Here is a 22307-nt window from a genome sequence, read left to right as displayed (position 1 = left end):
TCAGTCTTAGATTTACCCATTCCCCACCTCCAATATTCCAACCTCCCATAGCACTAATTAAAGGCTCAAAGAGATACTGCAAAATACACCTTTATTAACATTTCTAAGCATGTTTCCAAACTGGGTATTTTTTGTTCTACAAGGGACTAAAATATGTTTTAAACATGTACATAGGCACACATTCCAATGTGCTTACTTTAGTGGCTAGTCTGTCCACTGCTACTGCAGCATCTCCTAAGCTCCTGAGAACAAAATAGAAAACAGGAAAGGGACATTAGTTAAAATATACATAGCAAGGTTTATATAAGGAAGATTGCCCAGATCCAGTTTGTATGCTGTAACATATATTCATGCTGTCTGAGTTGTTTGGATTTCCCATGGTCTCCTGGGTTCCTGGACTGTCTTCATCCCGATCCTGAAAGATGTCCTTACCAGACCAGGCCACAGAGAGAAAGCCACATGACTTTGTTATCTCCATTGGCACTGGCTAAATCCCAAACACTACCTGGATATCAACCTCTCTCTTCCCCTCCCCCCACCCCACATGTCCTTTTCCTTCCCTACCTTATTTCTTCTCTTTCCTATCCCTCTTCTTTTGCCTTTTGTCTAATAAGAGTCCAGCCTAGCTGGTCAACACTGAATATTTTACAACACTGCTGTAAGCTTGTGATCAGAAAAATGCAGCAAAAGCATTGCCCTAAACAGCCTGATGCTAGTAGCGTACAAGTTTACCAGCACTCAGAAGGTATGTCTACACTAGTGCAATTAAAAACCCATGCCTAGTCCAGGCCAGCTGACTCGGGTTTGCGCTAAGGGGCTGTTTAATTGCAGTGTAGATATTCAGGCTCAGGCTGGAGCCCAGATTCTTAAGACCCTGAGTAGTGGGAGGATCCCAAGCTCAGGCTGCAGCCTGAGCTGGAATGTCTACATACAATTAAACATCCCCTTACGCATGAGCCCGAGTCAGTTGGCATAGGACAGCTGCAGGTGTCTATTTGCACAGTAGATACCCAAAGTGTCTAATATGACGATGTGCTGTGCCTGTATTTTTCCAGCAGCGAGACTGCAAGTAAGACTCAACACCAGAGACATTTTTTCTATCTTTGCTGTCCCTTTCTTTACCCTTTTTTATGTGTTTATGCTTGTTTTGTCCTTTAGGAAAGGGGATCAGACTTTATCAACAACAGCTCCAGCCCATCTCACCTAACTTCTTCTCTTTTCCCCAAAAAGACAATTACCATCTAAGAGACTCTCATATAAGGATCCTCCCTCCCCGTTTAAAGACTCTCTTAAGGCTAAAGGAAAAAAAGGATGTTAAAATAAAAGCGTTACGTAATTCTTTACATTTCAAACACTTTGTTTTTCCTTCTTTTTTGTATTTTTAATACATGGTTAAAAATTCTTTTAACCAGGTGTTTGCCATAGTATTAAGCAGCCTGAGATCTCTGTATACGAAACCCCAAACCCTGTTTAAAACTGTGTAATGTTGGACAGTTTCAGGGTCAAATGATCACCTTTGTGTCATATAGTGCATCTAAATAAATACAATACATCCCACTGGTGTCCATCCAACACCTCCTACTTCCATAATCCAAGGAAGTGTTCAGGCGGCTGGTGGTTTACAGATTCTATACCAGCACTCTGTTTACCTCACCAGAGGGGATACTCCAATTGACCATTCAAGCAGCTTTAGTCCCTTTGCAGTACTGGAACAATGAAAAAGATTACTTCACTTGTAATTATGAAGTCTATTATGCCTATTATGATGCCTTACATTGTCAGACTCTTCCTGACCATAATCAAAGCACAGATGCCTTTGCTAGACTTATAAATAGGATTAAGAGTAGGGACATCCCTGACTTGTTCCATGGATTAAAATGAGTGTGGAAGAAATTATACTTGTGAATAACACTGCATATAATAATTAACTTTGTTAAATGTGTAAATCCAAGTCCATTTTATGTACTAGAAGGTTTAAGACTGTTTTGTGGAGTTGGGAGACTTTTCTTTATCAATTATAAGCAACTATTATCCCATATTTTCAGGATCTGTAGCACACTGCATTACTTTCTGAAAGAGAATGAGAGGTGGCCTTGTTGAGCATCAGTCCCAAATCTTGAGATGAATGAGATTATCACACATGTTATTCTGATGTCCAGCAATTCAGGAAGCTTTGTAGATCAGAGTTGAGCAACAGTATAGGTCAGTAAGAAGACAGGTAAGTGGTGCTTACAAGGTTTGCAAAGTAGTGACATCTGAATCTGTCTATAAATGGTAGATTACTTAAAAATAACCTAATGATTTTTGAGCGTTTGGGATTGGTGACACTACATATTATTCTCCTGCATATGGTGACACTGCATATTATCCTCCCTTTCCCCTGTCCCCGCCCCCCACCAGGCTGGTGCCCCTGTGCTAAAGTTGCCAGTTCTGGTTGGATCTATTCTGGGAGGTTTCATCACATGACATAACAGTTTTAAGGCCTGAACTACTGGGAAAATCATTTACAATTACTACCCAGCAGTTTGCCCCAGTGGAAAATAAGGACCTGTGGATGCAGCAGATTCTTCCTAGGCAAGCAAAGAAGTTCAAGCCAGTCCCCTAGTCACCGTGAGAACTCCCCAGGGTTTTCCCCCTAGTTGCTCACACCAGTACCTGGGGAATTAATCTGTAATTCCTGATGCTTCAAGACAACACTGGAGGGTTGGCAAACAACACGCCCCCCTCCCGCCCCCGCAACGCAGCTGCTGTGGGCAACCGGACCTCCTCCCCCTGCCCTGCCCCGTGTTTCCCCTCTGCTCGGGCCCAGGCTCCCCATCTGTGTCACCCCATCTCCCGGGCCCTGGCTCCCCCGGTGTCACACCCTCTACCCTCCCCGAGGCTCTCCTGTCGTGTCATCCCTTCAGGCCCCGAGTCATGTCACCCCAACTCCCGTCCCCACTCCCCTCGAGCCGGGGCTCCCCCCGTGTCACTCCGTCTTCCATCCCAGCCCCCCTCGGCCCAAGTTCCCGCCCTGTGTCTCCCGCTCACCCCGTCTCCCGTCCCTTTCCCTTCGGGCCCAGGCTCTCCCCACGTGTCACCCCTTGGCCCTCCCCCCAGGCGCCCGCCCCGTGACACCCCGTCTCCCTCTCCTCAGGCTCCCCCCGAGCCACTCGGCCCTCCGGTCCAGGCTCCCCGCCATGTCTCCCCGGGCCGGGCGGAGCGGTTTGGCTGCAGCACCCGGAAGTGGCGGGCGGGATATAGCGGAAGCGGTGGGCAGGCCCCGGTCTCTTTGGTGCTGGCGGCCGGAGGAAGATGGTGAGTGGCGGGACGGGGATGGGGAAAATCCGCTGCCATCCAGCGGGATTCGGGGCCCTGCGGGGCGCGGAGAGGCTGCCCGGGGGCCGGCGTGTCCGTACGCCACGGTGGAGCTGCGCGCCGGGGCTCTAGGCTGCCTCTGCGGTAAGGCCACGGTGGGCCCGCGCGGAGGCGCCGCTACCGCCCCGGGAGCTGCCGCCGCCGGCCCCTGCTCCCTCTTGCCGCGCTCGGAGGCTGGAGGAGCTGGACACGCTCCCCCTGAGAGAGCTGGGGCCGCGGGGTCTTCCGCCTCCGGGTCCTCTCCGCGAGCATCTACCCTCGCTGTCCCCCGCCGGGCTAGAACTCACGGGGCTCTGCGTGGAGCGAGGCCTTGTGCTGGCGAGGCGGCGTTACTAGAGCTCGGTATTGAAGGGTAAACCCCCTACCTGCCCTGTAAAGATCCGGTAAAAGCCTCCTGCGCGTTGGGGCTCAGTGGTGCAAGAAGGGGTTGTGGTAGCGCTTTAATAAGGGGAGCCAGGCAAACATTGGGGGACATGAGGTAGGGAGGGCAGCCGAGGTCTGTGACTTGTCAAAACGATCCTGCCGAGTTGTCTTTTTGATGAAAACTATAAAAATGTATCATTGGCTTGTGCAGAACGAGCCTGCCTTGTTGGTGAATTGATGCTGTTCCCCCAGTTTACTCGCAATGAGAGATCACTTGAGGGGTTGAGAACAGAATTAGGAATCTGTAAAAATTTGTAAGCGGTTGTGTTATCTCATTTTTCTGTCATAAAGGTGGGATATACAGAAATGTAAGTAATTCCTGTTTAAGAAAGTGAGATGTGATATGTAAAACTTAGATGTGTATGTTAGATGTGTTTCCACTTCTGCATTTGTGTGTACCTTTGGTTGTTTCATTAAAATGTCTGAGTGTGAGAGTTTCAGAAGACTTTACTTTGTTTTGAGGTATGTAGTTAAGTGCTAGCCAAAACTGTATATTTTTATTTAATACAGCTTTCTGACATGCAAATTTCTGAATTGTATTTCAGACTAAGGGAACATCATCATTCGGTAAGCGCCGCAATAAGACCCACACTTTGTGCCGTCGCTGCGGATCCAAGGCATACCATCTCCAGAAATCCACCTGTGGGAAATGTGGGTATCCTGCTAAGCGCAAGAGAAAGTGTAAGTATGGAACCTTCAAAAATTATCTGTGTAAACTTGTTCTTTGAATTAGTTTTTCATGAAGAAACTGTTTATACAATACCAGGATAGTCACTTGTGAAAGTGATGGTTCTGTCTAAGTGAATACAACCAAACCAGTGTGGGTTTTTTGTGATTTAATAGAAAAAATATAAGGAGTTCTGTGGTATTTTGCAATGCACCTTCTGTTTTCTTTATTTACATAGAGACACTTCTGTGAGAAAATACGCGTACAATGGGATGCTCTGCATATAGCTACACTTGTCCAATATACAGTGTATACTGTAGAAACAACCATTGTTCAATGTACACATATTTTAAAATAATATTTTATTGGTATTATTGTTGCTCTGGTTTATTCCCACTGTAAAATAGGGATGGTGCTTGCCTATCTCGTTTTATACACTTAATTGTGTAGGTGAAACAAAATAAATCTGTGTAAATTGCATTCTAGATAACTGGAGTGCCAAGGCTAAAAGGCGCAACACCACTGGTACTGGTCGTATGAGGCACCTGAAAAATGTCTACCGTCGATTCAGGTACAGCACTGAATTTCAATCATGCAAGTTACACTATAACATGAGATCTTACACATACTTCAAATACCTTTTAAAAACCCATTATCTAAATGAATACTTATTGCCATTTTCTTTTGTAATTTATGCAGTACGTATGTAGTCTTAAATTTTTCAGTTTATTATAAACATCTTGTGATGGAAAAGGTATTTGATAATTCATATATTTAACCCAACATACCTTGGTAGCATTCTCCATTTGTTTAGACTTGTAGTTCTGAGTCCTAATGTAGGATCTGCAACTAACATGCCAAGTGAACTTACCTAAAGTGGAAAGCTCAGTTAATGGGGGCTACATAGGGCATAAAGTAACTATACCAGTGTTTTGTTGTTGTGGAGTGAAGAACCCAAGAGGAAAGGAGTTAGAGGGGTTTTACACAAGGATAATACAGTCTCTTTGGGATAATTCGGTTTTTTTTTTTGGTTTGTTTGTTTGTTTTTGCACTTTTGTTTGCACTTTTTGAACTACTGCATGTTTGGACTACATTTGTTCTAGCAGACTTTAAAGGAGTTTCACTTCATTACTAAAATGATCTCTTTTTAGAAGGTATGTCTTGTCCAGCACTTGTTTTTGAGCAGATTACTTCATGATATTACTAGATCTGCTGATTCTGCCAGGCACTGATAAAGTGAGTTGAAGGCATTCTGCATGCCACAGAATTGGGCCAGTTGTCCACTTGAAAGAATACTTATTTTTTTATCTTCTGGGTGGTGGTAGTTGCATAGTAACTACCTGCAACTCAACAAATTTCTGAAGCAGAACTTCTTGTAACAGGTCCTTGAAAGATTTCAGAGTTTTTTACCCACATGTGGCATTACCAGCAGAATCCTAGGGTATGATTATGATCGTAGTATTTTGTTTTAAATTGTGGAGGAAATCACATCATATAAAAGAGAAACAGAAATGTTTGATTTTGATTTCCATAACAGCAGCCCATGAATAGCTAACATATTTTTGTTAGCCTGTTCCTTTTGCAAGAAATGCCATGATTGCCAGTGTTGATGAGTTAGCAATTTGGTGTAGACACTACAGTAATACTAATCCAGGAACATGAAACTTATACAACTGAGAGAGTTATGTTTGATAAGTTGAAATTGCATTCAAAATGAGAATTAATCATTTTAAAGTTGTGCCTTTCATGTTTCAACATAGAGTTCATATGTAGTCTAAAGCATCACTGCTCCATGAAGGTATAAAATAAAACTGAAACTTCCTTTAAAATGAACATTGATTTTGATAGTGATGTCTGTAGTGTTGCTCTTGAAAGTCCAAAAAAGATTTATAGCTAGAGTCAGTGTTAGCTCTTATTCTTTTGGCCAGCATAGTCCTTTCCTAACAGCAGCTGTCACAAAAAAGTTGTAATAAATCACATAATGTCCTGCTTCCTACAACCTGCTACTGGATACATCTAAGGCCATGTCTATGCTACCACTTAAGTTGCTCAGGGTGTGAAAAAACACCCGCTGAGAGACATAAGTTACACCGACAGAGCGCTGTCTATACCAGTGTTTATGTCAGCAGGAGAGCTTCTCCTGCTGACACAGCTAACATTGCTTGTGGAGGTGGTTTTATTATGTTGATAGGAGAACTCTCTCCTGTCGGCATAGAGCAGCTACACAGTGATGTGCGGCTGTAAGATCACTTATGTAGACATGGCCCCAAGGCATTGGTTAGCTGCATTTAATTGCCTTATCTTGGTGAACTTTGCAGTGATTGTTCCCTTGTTTGTTTGTTCCCTAGCTGCTCTCGCTTTGCTTCAGTTTTACTTCGTTAGTAATTGGAGACTGAGGGATTTGTGTTTGGAGTAGCCTTACATCTAATCATACAGTACTTACTAAAGTGAAACTCCCCTTGGCTTCAAAAATCATTTGCTGGGAAAAGAAAAATAGAATTATTTCTACTGGAGTTTTACCTGAGTAAGCACTGCAGGATTGCGTCCATTATGTTGAGACCTGTACTTCTGGGTAATATAACTTTTACTAGGAGTGAAATTTTAAATAGACACACTGAAATGTTCATGAGCAGCTTGTCAATGATGTTTCTCTTTAAAAATGTCTGAACATATGAGTTCCATAGTGATTTTGACTTCTAACTGAGATAAGCTGAACCAAAAACATTCTCTGAAACTTTCTAATAAATACCACTTTATGGAGCCTGGAATATAAAATGCTTTCAAAAAATACTACCTCTGTTATTGTTTTTGTACGTACAGGAATGGATTCCGTGAAGGAACAACACCTAAGCCCAAGAGAGCTGCCGTTGCAGCATCCAGCTCATCTTAAGGACTCATCTGTTTGTTAAAATAAATGGTCTAATCCAGAAAAAAAATTGTCAGGTTTTTTTTACACATATTTTACTTTAGTGAAATGGTAAGGTATCTATATATGTGCACGCGAGTGTGTGTAATAGATTCTGACAGAGTGTTGTGTTGAAGTTCATTAAACACATTCCTTTAAGTGATTTCTCATCTGATCATATTTCTATCTTTAAGAGCGTTCATCTAAATACTGTAATTGCTGAAGTTTTTTATGGGCAAAGTATATAAGTATTCTTTATACCAACACAACTTTTATGCTGAATAATTTCAAAACTCCCTTCTGCATAACAAGACTTCTACATATACATCGCTTATGGTTGATATAATTACTAATTTGTGCACAATTATAGATATTACTATAAATGCACATTTTTTCCTTATTCTGCCTAAAATAAAGCATTTCACTTACTAAGGAACTATAAATATTCTCATCCTAATAGAGTTGCTGTATGCACTGGAGTGTACTTTAAGAATAACTTATGGCTTTATTTAGCTGATCGCTGTCATTTAATGTTAGTATGTAAAGTTTTTATTGACTTATATTCTGAAAGTAGGCAGTTCTAAGGGAAAACTTTTTTAAAAAAGGGGTTGTCTGGTCTTATTTATCTTCTATTTTAGTGTACTAATGTTCTGTTCACTGTTTTTCACAATTTAAAAAAGACAGGTCTGCAAAAAGTGTCTAACCCATTTGTTCAGAGGGTCATCATTTGGGTTGAGTGAAGTTTCCAACTATGGAAAGAATAGTGTTTAAGTCACTAATGAACATGTGGCCTTAGCCTAGTCCTTATTACTAACAAGACCTAATCTGCAGTTGAGGGTCGGGCATCTGGATAGACACCTCCCCTGCTCCTCCAAAAAGAAAACAACAAAAAAAGCAGGACAGCAGTAACATTCTATTGCTAGGATCAAGATACCATGTGTGAGGGGGTTCCCCGCTCTCTTTTCCTCCCCACCCCCGGGGATTAGTGCTCTGGGGGTTAGGGATGTGCTGTATGTGTGAGTTACTTGTGTAGGTTAAATGAGCAGATGTTTTGTGCATTAGTCTGTATGTTGTGGGAGAGGGCTGGTTAGGAATCTCTCGGAATGGGTGTTGATGGTTCTGATACTCCATAGCCTGTCCTGGAAGACTTGGTTGGTCACCCACAACTGGTTCTTTATCTCTCTCAGGATGATGCCATTGGAAAAACTGCTGTATGGTGAGTGTAGGCTGGGTGCAGTGACTTGAGGCCCCTTAAGTGAGGGAGGGCAGAACAGGCAAGACAGCAAGGGTGAGCATTTCCTGCAACAGTAGGTCTAAAACCAGGCTGAGATGTTTATGGTTCCTTTTGTTTCACCTTGTAACAGGTCAGGAGTGCAGGGTGTCAACAAGCAACTGTTACTTCACCTTATTGCACTATTGAAAGAAGGGTCAGTCACGAGTTTATACTCTACTAAAGGTTATACTCTGATATCTTGAAAGGATGTTAGTCATGTCTTTGCTTCCATGCCTGGCCTGGTATTGTAGAATGATTACTTTCGTGGTAAAGGTCTACCATATACCTATTTCCAGCCTGGTAGACGGGTATATGGTAGAGCACGAGCAAATAAAGATTGGGGAGGGAGTGCAGCAGATCTATCCAAATTATGTAATTGTAGATCTACTTGGGCCATTTCTAAACTAGGAAAAATTACTACTGCCCCACTCTCCTTCCCTCAGCTGATCCTGTTATGATAGCAGAAACCCACTCTATCCATCAATTGTTTTGATATTACCACTTTTGTTAAAGGAGACCTTTTAAGACTCATTTTAATTTCAAAAGCATTTTTAATTCTACAACTATGTAATTTGCTGTGGTGATGGTTTCTCATGTTAGTCTTGTTAAGTATGTATAGTTTGGCTAAAAAATGCCTATGCATCGTATGTGTAATGAGATGCATCTATAGCACACGTGCACCATCCTGGCAAAAGTGTAACTAAGCAATGGGGATGAAATTAAAAGAAGGTAGGATGGTTAGGCGAGCTTCCTAGTATTGAATGCTTTGATATATCCCACTTCTCCAGCTTCCTTGAATGAGAGCATCCCCAGCCCTTGAAGCATAGGGAAAGCTTCTGTCCTGACACACCTAACAATAGTAGATGTGACCTGCTAGGTCTTTCCTTCAACAGTATGTAAATTCTTTTTCTACATGGCAAAAAAAAAGTTCTCTGATTTTTTTCAAGGACACAACTGACCTAAGAATTTTTATTCTGTGAGCAATCAGATCTACTGACTAAAAAATCCAATATGCTGTTGTAAAGAAAAATGCCTAGCTCTTTGCTACTACTGCCTGTCAGTTTCCCTGATGTGAAATATATTGGGCTGTCAGAAAAAGGTCAACTAATGTCATGATCAAATAGAAGTGCTGGAGCAGAAAATCAATGATGTGTGTAAACACTGAAAGAGGAATGAAAGGGGATTTTTATTCAGTACTGCAGTATAATAAGCTGTTGATTACGTGAACACCAAGTGAAAAATGTGCAAATGTTCAATTACACTTTTATATTGTATTCATGGGAATTTCATAAATGATGGAAAGAAGTCTTATATAGGTACAGTTGTTGGAACTGTTGGTCAATATCAATTGAACATTGTTGAATTTCTGGACTGAAGACTGAATATCATCGGTTTTTCCAGGTTCTTGCTTTGCTGTAATCTGCTAAACTACTACTGTTTATTATTGTAAGAAACACCATAAAATATTTAATGTGATAATTACTGGTGAATTATTTAATGTTAAAATCACACTTTGTATTTGAGAACCATTTTTCTTGAAGGGTAGGAGTGAAGCACTTATAAGAACTAAAGTTTACAGTTTTTTAAACGTTCTGAAGCTTTCCAATACACTTAAGCATGTCCATATCCTAAAAACAAAACAAAATCTTTTAAATAAATACCCCTTTATTGATAACTATCCTATCAATAACAACAGGACCATTCAGACCCGATTGTAATCAGTTTTAGTCTTTTCGCCATCTCTTTTTCAGAGCTTGGATCAGGCCCTTGTTTATAAGAATCCTCTCTGGTTCTGTAGAGGGCTATAGCTTGGAGGATTCGGCAAAGGCAACTGGTAGCTTTCTCCTCTGACATCTTCCAGGTTGGTTAGTTATGTCACATTTCTCTCAAGTTTTGTTGAAACCTAATAGACCAAAGTAGGTAGAAGCTGTTTTGTTTTCTAGTTCGGTGCAGGTAAACTTTTTGTCCAAAGTCTCTGAGAGAATTTCACTGCATTTAAAGTAAGATGGGGGATGGTGGTGACCTAACATGATGTCTCAGGAGATGTGCTGCCTGCCAGGAGCCCACATCTTAGAAGCTATGGAAAGGGTGCTGAGGATCATCTGTCCCTCTGACAGTTACTCCATGCTGCTTATCCATGGAGGCACTAATGATACTGCCAGGTCTGACCATCAGCAGTGACTACAGTGGCTCTGGGAGTGTGAGGGTAAAGGTGTCAGGGGCGCAGGTTGTGTTCTTGTCTATGCTCCCAGTCTCAGGGTAAGGGCTCTGGCAGGGACACGCACATCCTGAGGATGAATGCATGGCTGCACGGATGTTTTTGATGGGAGGATTTCTGATTCCTCCACCATGGGATACTGTTTCAGAAAGAAGGTCTGTTGGGACAAGATGGGGAAGAGCATCTTTGCACACTGACTCACCAACCTAGGGAGGAGGGCTGTAAAATAGGTTCAAAGGGGGCAGGTGACAAAATCCCACAAGCAAGCATAGAAGTGGCCTTACTGGGCGGGGGAAATAAGAAAAGTTACAATAGGGTCATAGGAGCAACAAGAGGGAAGTCATTTCAGATGTCCATACACAATATGAGGAAAAACAGGAAGAACTGGAAATATTAGTACATAGCCAAATTATGACTTAATTGGTATCATGGAGACTTGGTGAGGTAAATCTTGACTGGAACATTGGTATAGGGCAGTGGTTCTCAACCTGTGGCACAATCCGCACACAGCTGCGGCTCATGTGACATCCTCAGGGCCATTCAAGTAGTATTGGATGCGGCCCACGTAAGACGTGGGCTGCATATGTGGCCCACAATGGTAAATAGGTTAAGAACTACCGGTATAGAGATATAGTTTGTTCAAGAAGGGCAGGCAAGAAAAAAAGGTGGTGTAGTTCTGAGGTCCAGAAGAAAGTGAAAAGCAGACCAGCTGAAAGTCTCTTGGTAAAGATAAAAGGGGAAAAAATAGGGGTGATGTCATGGTAGGGGTCTACTCACAGACCTCAACATCAGGGAGAGGAAGTGGATGAAGCATTTATAAAACAATATCCAAAACACAACCCCTGGTAATAATGGGGGACTTCAGCTACTCCGACATCTGCTGGAAAAGTAATATGGCAAAAAACAACTGTGATGTTTCACTCCATATTCTTTATGAAAATATGCTTATGATGTAAATATGACATAGCTGAGATGTACTTTATGCAAGATGGGTCTCATAAGATATTGGAAAGGTTATAATTTCTTGAATATGATTATCCAATTTGTATGCCTGTATCATTTCTGTATCTGAAGTTATTGACTATATATCTGTATTTAAACTATGCTACTTTGGGTGACGCCCACTGCTAACACTTCAGGTACAACACTGGAAAAGCCAGACAGGGCAGATGGCTCATCAGCGAGGACAATGGAGTGTGAAAAGGCTTGGCCTTCCTGTGGACCCTCCATACTGCTACTAACTCATGGATACTGTAATACTACAGAGTCAGGTGGTCTTGTCACCTGATACTAAACATTACCTGGGACTGCTTTCAGAGTGGTAGCCGTGTTAGTCTGTATCAGCAAAAACAATGAGGAGTCCTTGTGTCACCTTGGAGACTAACAAATTTATTTGGGCATATGCATGGAGTGGAAAATACGGTAAGCAGTATATAGATGGGAATTACCTTTCCAAGTGGGGGGGGGGGGGTGTCAGTGCTAATGGGGCCAATTCAGGTGGAAGTGGCCTATTCTCAAGTTGATTACTTTTGTAATGCTAACGAGGACAATGCAGTCAAGGTGGAGGTCACCCATTTCCAACAGTTGACAAGAAGGTGTGAGTATCAGCAGAGGGAAAATTACTTTTTGTAGTGACCCATCCACTCCCAGTCTTTTTTCAGGCCTAATGTGATGGTGTCCAGGTTGCAAATTAATTCCAGTTCTGCAGTTTCTCGTTGAAGTCTGTTTTTGAAGGTTTTTTGTTGAAGAATTGCCACTTTTAAGTCTGTTATTGAGTATCCAGGGAGACTGAAGTGCTCTCCTACTGATTTTTAAATGTTACAGTTCCTGATGTCTGATTTGTGTCCATTTATTCTTTTGCGTAGAGACTCTCTGATTTGGCCAATGTACATGGCAGAGGGGCATTGCTGGCACATGATGGTATACATCACATTGGTAGATGTGCAGGTGAACAAGCCCCTGATAGTGTGGCTGATGTGATTAGGTTCTATGATGGTGTCCCTTGAATAGATATGCGGACAGAGTTGGCAATGGGGTTTGTTGCAGGGATTGGTTCCTATGTTACTGTTTTTATTGTGTGGTGTGTAGTTGCTGGTGAGTATTTGCTTCAGGTTGGGGAGCTGTCTGTAAGCAAGGACTGGCCTGTCTCCCAAAATCTGTGAGAGTGAGGGATCGTACAACCTATCCACCTTGATTACTTTTGTAGTGCTAACAAGGCCAATGCAATCAATTGTTGAGAATTGGACTGCTTGTAACTTTCCACTAAAAGGGAAGGGGGGGGTGTCAAGTTTGGGAAACAAAGGATTCCCACCTTACGTAAATCCTATTTAAGGCTGGGGAGGAAGGCAAACGAGACTCTTCCTCTCCATGGCCTGTCTGTCCAAGAAGAAAGACATGCTAACGCCACCTGAAGGGAAGGCAAGGGGGGAGTCAGAAAAAGAATATAACTGGAACTCTGAACTACGGAAACTTTGCAACCTGTCTAAAATAACATTTAGGGTGAGAATTTACATTTTGTAAGCTGTTTCTTAAGTATAGTGAGCTTAGCTTGCATATTTTTGTTTTATTTAGTTAGTAATCTGCTTTGTTCTGTTATCTCTTATATTCACTTAAATTCACCTTTTGTAGTTAATAAACATATTTATTTAGAATATAACCCCCGTTTATGTAATTTCTAGCTGGGGGCAAGGACGGGCAAGAAGTTGTGCATAACTCTTCACATTGAGGAAGAGGGTGGATTTTTATGAGCCTGCGCTGTGCAGATTTTTCTGTACAGCGCAAAACAGTATTATTTTGGGTTTTATCTCCCAAAACGGGGTGTGGCCCTACCTCTGTGTGTGTGTGTGTGTGTGTGTACGTGCTGCAAGAGGCCAGAGAGCCTAATATGCCAAAGCAGGGAGAGGGAGCCCAGGCTGATTGAGCAGGGGAGGTTCAGTGAAATCCCAGTACATCAGGTGGCATCCCAGAAGGGATTTCAACCCATCACAGTCTGTTACAACAACATTTACAATAAGTTCTTGGAATGTATTTCGAAAACCTTTTTGTTTCAGAAAATGGAGGAAGTAACCAGCAGGATGGCCATTTTAGACTTGATTCTGACCAACAGGGTGGAATTAGTTATGTATCTGAAGGTGGAATGCAATTTGGGTGAAAGTGATCATGAAAGGAATGAGGGAGTGCATCAGAATAAGGATAATGGAGCTAAAACAAAAAAAGACTTTAACCAGCTCAGAAAACTGCTAGGTAAGGCCTCTTGCAAAAACAATCTAAGAGATGAAGTTCAGGAGAACTGGCAGTTTCTCAAGGAATGTATTAATGGAACAAGTACCAACTATCCTGATATGACGGAAAGATAGGAAATTACCCTAACTCATCCCTAGGGCTCCGTGACTTCTGCAGCAGCCAGTGTGGCTGATCCCAGGGCTGCCCAAGCAGCTGGCTCTGGGACCAGGTGCTCAGGTGACGCCAGGGACAGCCACACCGCCCACTGCTGGAGTGGCTCTGCAGCCAGTCACTCGGGTGGCACCACAGCCAGCCACACCAGCTGCTGCTCGGGCAGCTCCGAGCAGCAGCTGGTGCGGCTGGCCCCTGGGAATCGCCTGAGCAGCAGTCCTGGGGGCAGCTGGAGCAACTGCTGTTGGTGGCCCCTGGCAGCTGGTGCTGCTGGCCCGCGCTAAGCAGCAGCCCCCTGAGACCGCTCCCAGCAGCAGCTCCCTTCCTGCCAAGGTTTAGTCATGGGTATTTTTTGTAAAAGTCATGGACAGGTTGCAGGCTGTACATTTTTGTTGATTGCCCATGACCTGTCCATGACTTACAAAAAAACCTCATGACTAAATTGTAGCCTTACTCATCCCTCAACTCAAGTTAATTTCAGTGGTTTTGTAGGCTTCTAGTTATCATTGCAGCTTGTGCAAAGTTTCTCCCAAAAGACCATTCTTTAGGCATCTAAGACAAAGGAGAATGGGCGAGATAAATGTTAGTGTGCTGCATGAGGTTTTGTACGACTCTCCAGTAACCGTGTAACAGGATGTGTGGCTTAAGATAGCAAACCAATGACACTGGAACACACCTTTTAGGGGGGAAGAGGGTATCTTCCTCCTTTTGCTTTCCCCCCCTCTTCCAAATCCCTATCGCAGCACCTTTTCTTCATAGTGAGATGTTTGATTGCATGGGAGAAGCTTGCCTTTCCTACACCATAATAAGATGTCATACAAACAGACGAACAACTTTTTCTGCAATAACAGCAAGAAAGCATAAATGTCTTGAAGCACATACTATAAATTTATGTCTCAGAAAGCTGAGAGTTATGATAGCCTTAGCCTGCTTTTCAATTTATGTACCCTTGCTTGACCTGAACTTAGGGATACGCTATATCAGATCACCCCCTCCCATAGCAGAGTATGAAGGGAGGAAATGTCCAGGAAGATTTTCTTCTTAATCATTGCTCTCTGCAAAGTGAATGGCAGGGCCTGTTTACAAAGCCCCTGGAATGGGTCCATGAGATACTATGGGATTCACATTCCATGGCTTTGTTCTCCTGGCTACTCAGTGCTTAATTTTTGCCACAGCTGAGCCCCAGCACCTCTAGGTTTGGCATTCATAGCCCTGGCACCTCTGGGCTCACCACGTCTGTTATCAAAGTAAAAAAATTGCTTGAGCCCTGGCACCTTTTTCATTACAAATTAAGCACTGTACCCACTCCCTTGCAATTGCTATTCATAGGACTGACTCCTACCACAGCAAGTGTCTTAAGAAAGGCAATTCATCCCTAAAATGTATTATCTTTTTGGAAAATGTCAGTGGACAATGTGCATCCCATCAAACACTGGGCTGCTCACTTCCCACAATCTTCGCAAATGACTGCCATTAAAATAGCCTATCCCTCCCACAACACTTCAGGTGTGGATTTTATAGGTGCATGATCTGGTCCACTTAGATTTTTCTTCAAAGCAAATTAGGAATTCCCATATGTTCTGTTCTATGCCTGGGAGGCCTGGCAGGGGTGCTCCGAAAAACGCGGCAAAGCGGGGAATTATTGGCTTTATTGAAGGTAAGTGACACACCCGCAACGGGGACTCCAAGCGTTGCTGTCACGGATGCGGAGAGCCCAGCGCACCGGAGCAATGCCTGGGATGGAGTCCCAACGAAGGGGCGGATAGCAGGCATTAATATACACTTAACATTATCAGCTCATGTATAATTACTAAGGAGTTGTGCTCCTTTACTGGCAAGAGGCCACACAAGGCAGTCAAGGCCGGATGAGAATCGGTTTTGACCGGTTCCTCATGTCTGACACTGACCGATAGTAACCGTCTGCACGAGAAAGCGTTCTTCCCTACCTAGGCCGTCACAGACGCAGTCCCTTACACCATATTTACTTTTTTTGGCTGCTCTACTTTAGTAGAGTCCAATTCAATGATGTGCTGAAGACCCTCCAGATTCCACTGAAACTAATAGGAATTCATAGATTATAAAGAAAAGGGACCACTGTAATCATCTCGTCTGACTTATATAACACAGGCCATAGGACTTCTGTGAATTAATTTGTTTGAACTAGAGCATACCTTTTACACATCCAGTCCTGATTTAAAGATGGTCAATGATGGAGATCAACCCTTGGTAAGTTGTTCCAATTGTTAATTATCCTTGATGTTAAAAATGTGTGCCTTATTTCCATCTGACATTTGTCTAGCTTCAATTTCCAGCCTCTAGGTCTTGTTACACCTTTGTCTACTAGATTGAAGATACCATTATGAATTTTTTGTTCTCCATATAGGTATTTATAGACTGATCCCATCAGCCCTTATTCTTCTCTTTGTTAAGCTAAATAGACTGAGCTTCTTGGCTTACATCCTCAAAGGTATTTAGGGTCCTAACTTCCATTGATTGCAATGGAAGACAAGAGCCTAAATACCTGTGAAGATCTGGGCTCTTTGGTCTATTGCTAGCCATGTTTTTCCAACCCTTTAATCATTTAATTCAGAGCCCTAAGAGTGTTTCAGGATCAAGTCTTAAATGCCACAGAACATGCTCTTCTCTGTTCTATTTATTTGTTCTAAGTTTCAACTGTTAAAGGCTATTGATGTCAATTAATTAGAGGTTTAATTAGGATTTGTAAAGAAATTGGGTACCTGACATTATTTATAAATTTATAGTTATAATGCAAAATTAATTACAATGTAAATAATCTTCAGCTATTCCTTGATAAATGGATTCATTATTATTTTAATTGTATTGTATATTTAGAGAGGGGGGAAAGATCAGTTATTTCTGATAACATTTTGGAATAAAATTTCAGGTAGACATCTACTTGGCCTCAGCTTTTGCATGTGCAAAATCACATGCCTGCACTTTGCAAACACCTGTGCATTCCCTATCTTGGCTGTTAAACCTGGTGCAGTTACTGTCATAGTATCAGACTATATCCTTTATGAATGGGTTGATGAGTTGTTTCATCCATGGCCCAGGGGACTGTATCTACTTATATGGTCCCCATCACCATAGTTACTGAGTGCCTCAGAATCGTTAATGTGTTTATCTTCACAGTATGAGGTAGAGAAGTATCATCTCCAATTTACAGAGCGGGAACAGAGGCTAAGTGACTTACAAAAGGTCACACAAGAAGACTGTGATAGAACTGGGATTTGAACCAACGTCTTCAGAGTCCTAGGCCAGTGCCTTGACCCACAAAGCCATCTTACCCTCTTGTGTGAAGAGGTACTACTTTAAAACAAATCCTAATGGGACGGAAGCTTGAAAGAGGAAAATGATTCCACTGGGAAAATTATTCAAAACTTACATTTAAAATGTGTACAAACTTCATTTAAAAACAAAGGGGAGGTGAGGGGGGGAAGTGGCAAGTCTTCATGAAACAAACTGGATCAGAATGGAGTGGACCTGTTGTGACAAAAAGCAAGTTGTCCACTGGGCCCAAGAAGGGGAAGGTAGTGAAAAGGCCACTGTGTAATGTTCATTGCTCAGCAGAGTTTTTCCATGTGAAACAAAGGCAACTAAAGGAGATTAGTTATTCTACCACAGAAATAATCCTAACTGTATAAGAAATATAAACATAGTGTAAACATGCTGAAGGTACTGAAGAGCAGTTCAGATATGGATAGTCCATAACAGCCTCCATGCTATGAGACCAACGATCCTCTGAGTAGCATACCAGATGATTCACAGGAAGGTATACAAAAAAAGCAAAACCCTAGTGCACTTTGTCTACTGTACAGTATCAGAGGAGAAAAATATTTTCCTGACCTCAGCGAGCAACCAGTTTATAGTCTGAGACAATAGTGTTGCAATTTATTATTATTCTAGCTAAGGCACAAGTGCACGTCAAAATTTAGTGATAAAAATGAAAAATTGCTGCCATACTATCTTGATTAGTGCTATCTTGTTCTCTCTACATTCATTATTTGTGTTGTGTGGTATTAAAGGACATCAGTTTAACTGGAATTGTGAATAATAATGTAACTGGACACAAACGTAGACATATTCAAAAATAAAATTAGGATCTGTCTTCAGTTACTCTATCCAATAGTTTCTTCACATTAGCTTTTATTACACACGGTCTGTATTTCCTGTAAACAGGAGATTCTGCCTTCTAAGGTTTCATTTTGACTTCAAGAGGTCACTTGCTGTAGATGTTAGCAACTGCTTTATTAAATTGACTCCAAATTCCTGTTTAATTTAAAAATATACAGGTGATTGGTTAACATACTATGCATCTTGAGTCAAATTCTGCTGTCAGTTACACACAAGTGTAATTCTTATTTTCTGCAGCCACTGTTTCTCTCTCTCGCCTGTGGCTAGAGTTTCTAGTAATTGGGCTTGTTCATCTAAAGGGGGCTTTTAAAAAAAAAAAAAAAAAAAAAGCCCAAGATTAGACAAGTTTCTAGCTGTGACCCCATCACAATTTTACAAAGACAGGGTTAAGGATACAGTCAAGTGTCAGATAAATATTAAAATGCTAATTATAATGTTTGCAATTTGAAGACTAAATCCTTATGATATTTACAAGAAATAAAACATACAATAAAATCTTTCTTTCTAATTTCTGCAATAAGGGCTGATCCAAAACCTACTGAAGTAAATGGGAGTCTTTTTTTTCAATTAATCTCAATAGGCTTTGAAATTGGTTTTAAATTATTGTATTTAATATTTAGGTAGGAGGTGTGTAATATCAGAAATATTCTTTAACAGATGCAGAAACAGATTCTCTTGCAAGATTAATGATCTCTACAGAAGAGTGCCTTTCACCAGGGAGTTGATAACCATTTCAAGAACAAACTCTTTAAAAGGTTTAAAAGGTTTTTTGGCTTCACTAATAGAGTATGAAAGTCTACAAGTTCAATAACTGTAATACAGATCTTATATACTACAAATTAAGCCAGAGAGGTGGATGATGACTTCTCACTGGATAACATCTTCCAGGCACCCACATATTGTTATGGTAACAAATTTCAGGAAAGGAAAAAAGTTAACGTTTTCATAGTATTTACTTAGGACACATTGAACAAATATTGTACATCCTATTCCTGTATGAATTATTAAATGCATATGTGAATATACTGTTTCTTTAAAAAAATGTTGACCAGATTTTCCTTAGGAAATGCTATTTCATCAAAATCTAAACATTTTGCAGGAAAGCGTTGACAAAAAAAATTCAATAGGATTCAAATTCAAATGGAAATTTCATTTAGTCTCTCATCTGGTTTTGACTTATTTCATTCCAACTTTGTTTCACTTTTCAAAACTTATTTTAATATTCTATTCAATAGTTATATCCTTTATTTATATTATTTCAACATTATTGAAACAAAATATTTAGATGTCATTTTGATGCTTCCTACATAAAATACTTCAGAATTTTTGTTCTGTGGTAAATTTCTAAATTTTTACTTTTGTCCTGATTTGGACAGGAAGGAAATTTCAAAATGTCAGAATTTCATGTGCAACAAATATCCATTTTCTAATGAGCTCTGTTTGTGGTCTAAATATATAATTATACAGGTTGTGCAGTAAGTCAAATTGAAGATTAATATAAATTTTGAGTATTTAAATTAATAATCTTGACTGTTTTTATATTTTATTTAAAAATGTTCAGTGTCTATCAATATGTAGTACCTATGAACCTAACTACAGTTAAATTTATACAAATGCATACATACAGTACTATAGTTTCTGGAGCCATTGACTGCAGATGTTTCGTCAGTCAAATAAATCCATCTGCTAAAGCACCCTTCACTGCTGCTAGTTGTGAACAGTTCTAGGATCTGACAACCAGAAACCTAAAGGTCAACTTATGCCAGGGCTACACTAGTAACCTTTGAAGATATTTGTAACTTTAGTTTAGGGGTGTAATTTTTTTTTTAAACAACACTTTTATATCGGCAAAAACCCTTGTCTATTTGCCTATAATGGAAAAAAATGCTTTAGCCAGTGTAGCTTGGTAAATTTGGGGGAGTTATATAAGCTATACTAGCAAACTTCTTCTAGTGTAAATTATACCTTAGTCACTACAATGTGCCACAGGGAGAGAGGCATTCCCACAGGTAGCTGGCACATAGACTTTTCACGGCTTTATAGATCATAACTTATGTCGTCCTACCACCTTAACAAAGAAGCAGCAAGCAAAGCTTTTTCCTTTGCTTCTCTTTGCCAATTTCTCTTACTCCTTCAGGGCCAGGTGTGGCCATTCTTACTCTGAGTAGTAAATTATTCCAGAAGCGGGCCCATTGAAATCAGTAAGAGTAGTAGAATCTAGTCTTCAGTGGAGACTGGATGTAGGGGCTGGGAGAGGAGAGTACACCAATCTCACTTGTGTACAGCATTATATTCAAGAAAAGAAGAAGTGCTGTAATATCCGGGTTCAATACGTTTCCTTCTCTTCTGCAAGCAGTGCTGATGCAATTTTTCAGTAGGACCAGTTGGGGAACCAAGGGTGCTTATCATTGTGGTAGGAGGAGTTAGGGCTTTTCTAGGTTACCTGATAGGGCAGTCAGCCAACCCTATCTTTTTGTTTTTATTCCTGCAACTGGATCTGAACTGCACATGGGCACATCCAAAACAACTAAAAATTTCACTCAACTTCCCAAATGATTGAAAATAATGATGAAAAGGTTGAGGAGGAAGGTGACCAAGTGAAAGACTGAATTTATAGATGTAATTCAAAATGCAGTGACTTCACAGGTCTATTTGTGGGTCATTTTATTCTGTACTTTGAGCTCATAAGGCATTCCTCTTTGTATTAGCTAAGGTTTTTTCTAGGTACAGTTCAATGTGTAGGTTATAATCTCTAAAGCCCAAATAAGGTTTTGGTGCTCACTACCTTAGAGTGCTTCTCTCCTTCCATGGTTCCACAGTTGAACTCTGGAGGCAAGGATGCTCAGCAGAGGTTCCCTGCTTCTAGAATCCTCTCCCTCAGCTGGCCTGATAACCCTTAGTCCCTTCAATGGGACTACTCAAATTGAAGTTAAGCACATGTGTATATCTTTGTAAAATTAGCATTTTTCTCAGGTCATTTCTTTAGCAAAGCTAGAACAGAGTGAGTTTTATTTATTCAGGAATGGGGGTCTCTTTGAATTGAGTGTCAATTTTATTTCTGAATTTAGATGCTTAAACATGGCGTATATGGCAAGAACTGGGGATGTGTACATATTTGTTAACTGCAAAGTAAATAACCAATATCTTGAATGGTTCCTGGAAGTGAAAAATACAGCAGTTTTTATGTTACTGGCATCTCAAATGTGATTAGGATACAGACAGCTTCATTTAGCATCAGTAGAAACTTGCAGGTGTTCTCCAGAAGAAGCCTGGCCCCCACTACTAAAACTTTACATTTAAAAAGTCACTTCACTATTTACAGAGACAGATTCCCTCTCTGCAAAACCATACAACTGACCAGATCGCAGTCCATAGGAAATCCCACTCTGATGGCAGTCTAACAATACTTTGCACTGAACCCACATTTTATTCAAATATGAATAATGGGTGCATTCTCACAGTATTTTTATTATAAGTACACAGTATGTTCAAGATCTCCCCACTCTGGCATTACTAAGGAGACCAGGTGGCCCTGAAAACTTGGAATATTTAGTGCAAGCTTTTAAATTTTCTGGAGATGCTGGTTTCCTGAAGGAACTGCCAGCTGGCTGAGCTGGTAACACTAATTGGGTTGGGCACATGTGCACTTAAAAGAGCGTCTTCATGAAGCCTGTCATAACTTAACACCCTGCCTTCCTCACTCCAGACCGTCCAGTGATAGTCCCCGATTCAGCTTTTCCCCCAGCTGTAGACTCACCTTTGCAAGGTGGCAGGGAAGGGTGGTTGTCTGAGATGGGCACCCGTTTCTCTAACATCCACCCAAACGCCCTCCTGGACGGCTGCCTTCAGCCCTCATAGCAGGTGGTGGACTGACTGCATTTTGGAAATCTGCTTAGCCCCCTTACCCCACCCTCGC

General features: G+C 41.3%; 1 protein-coding gene and 1 non-coding gene across 2 annotated transcripts; both read left to right on the top strand.

Moving 5' to 3' along the window:
• The first annotated feature begins 3141 nt into the window (after positions 1 to 3141).
• Positions 3142 to 7383, top strand: RPL37 (ribosomal protein L37). Its single transcript, XM_077816797.1, has 4 exons — positions 3142 to 3297; positions 4326 to 4461; positions 4934 to 5018; positions 7268 to 7383. Exons 1-4 carry the CDS (start codon positions 3295 to 3297, stop codon positions 7335 to 7337), a joined length of 294 nt encoding a protein of 97 aa, XP_077672923.1. The 5' UTR covers positions 3142 to 3294; the 3' UTR covers positions 7338 to 7383.
• Positions 7079 to 7159, top strand: LOC144265480 (small nucleolar RNA SNORD72). The gene has a single exon (XR_013346296.1). It is a non-coding gene; the product is annotated as a small nucleolar RNA SNORD72 (small nucleolar RNA).
• Positions 7384 to 22307: the final 14924 nt, after the last annotated feature.

The sequence above is a fragment of the Eretmochelys imbricata genome, chromosome 5 (assembly GCF_965152235.1).
Source record: "Eretmochelys imbricata isolate rEreImb1 chromosome 5, rEreImb1.hap1, whole genome shotgun sequence".
In the NCBI taxonomy this organism is placed as follows: Eukaryota; Metazoa; Chordata; order Testudines; family Cheloniidae; genus Eretmochelys; species Eretmochelys imbricata.
Note: the sequence above shows the minus strand (reverse complement) of the source record. Positions and strands in the feature narration are given on the sequence as shown.

Excerpts from the sequence above, each read along its gene's own strand:
- RPL37 (XM_077816797.1), top strand. Across the intron at positions 4,462-4,933 it reads TGCTAAGCGCAAGAGAAAGT|ATAACTGGAGTGCCAAGGCT; the intron begins GTAAGTATGGAA and ends ATTGCATTCTAG. Across the intron at positions 5,019-7,267 it reads AATGTCTACCGTCGATTCAG|GAATGGATTCCGTGAAGGAA; the intron begins GTACAGCACTGA and ends TTGTACGTACAG.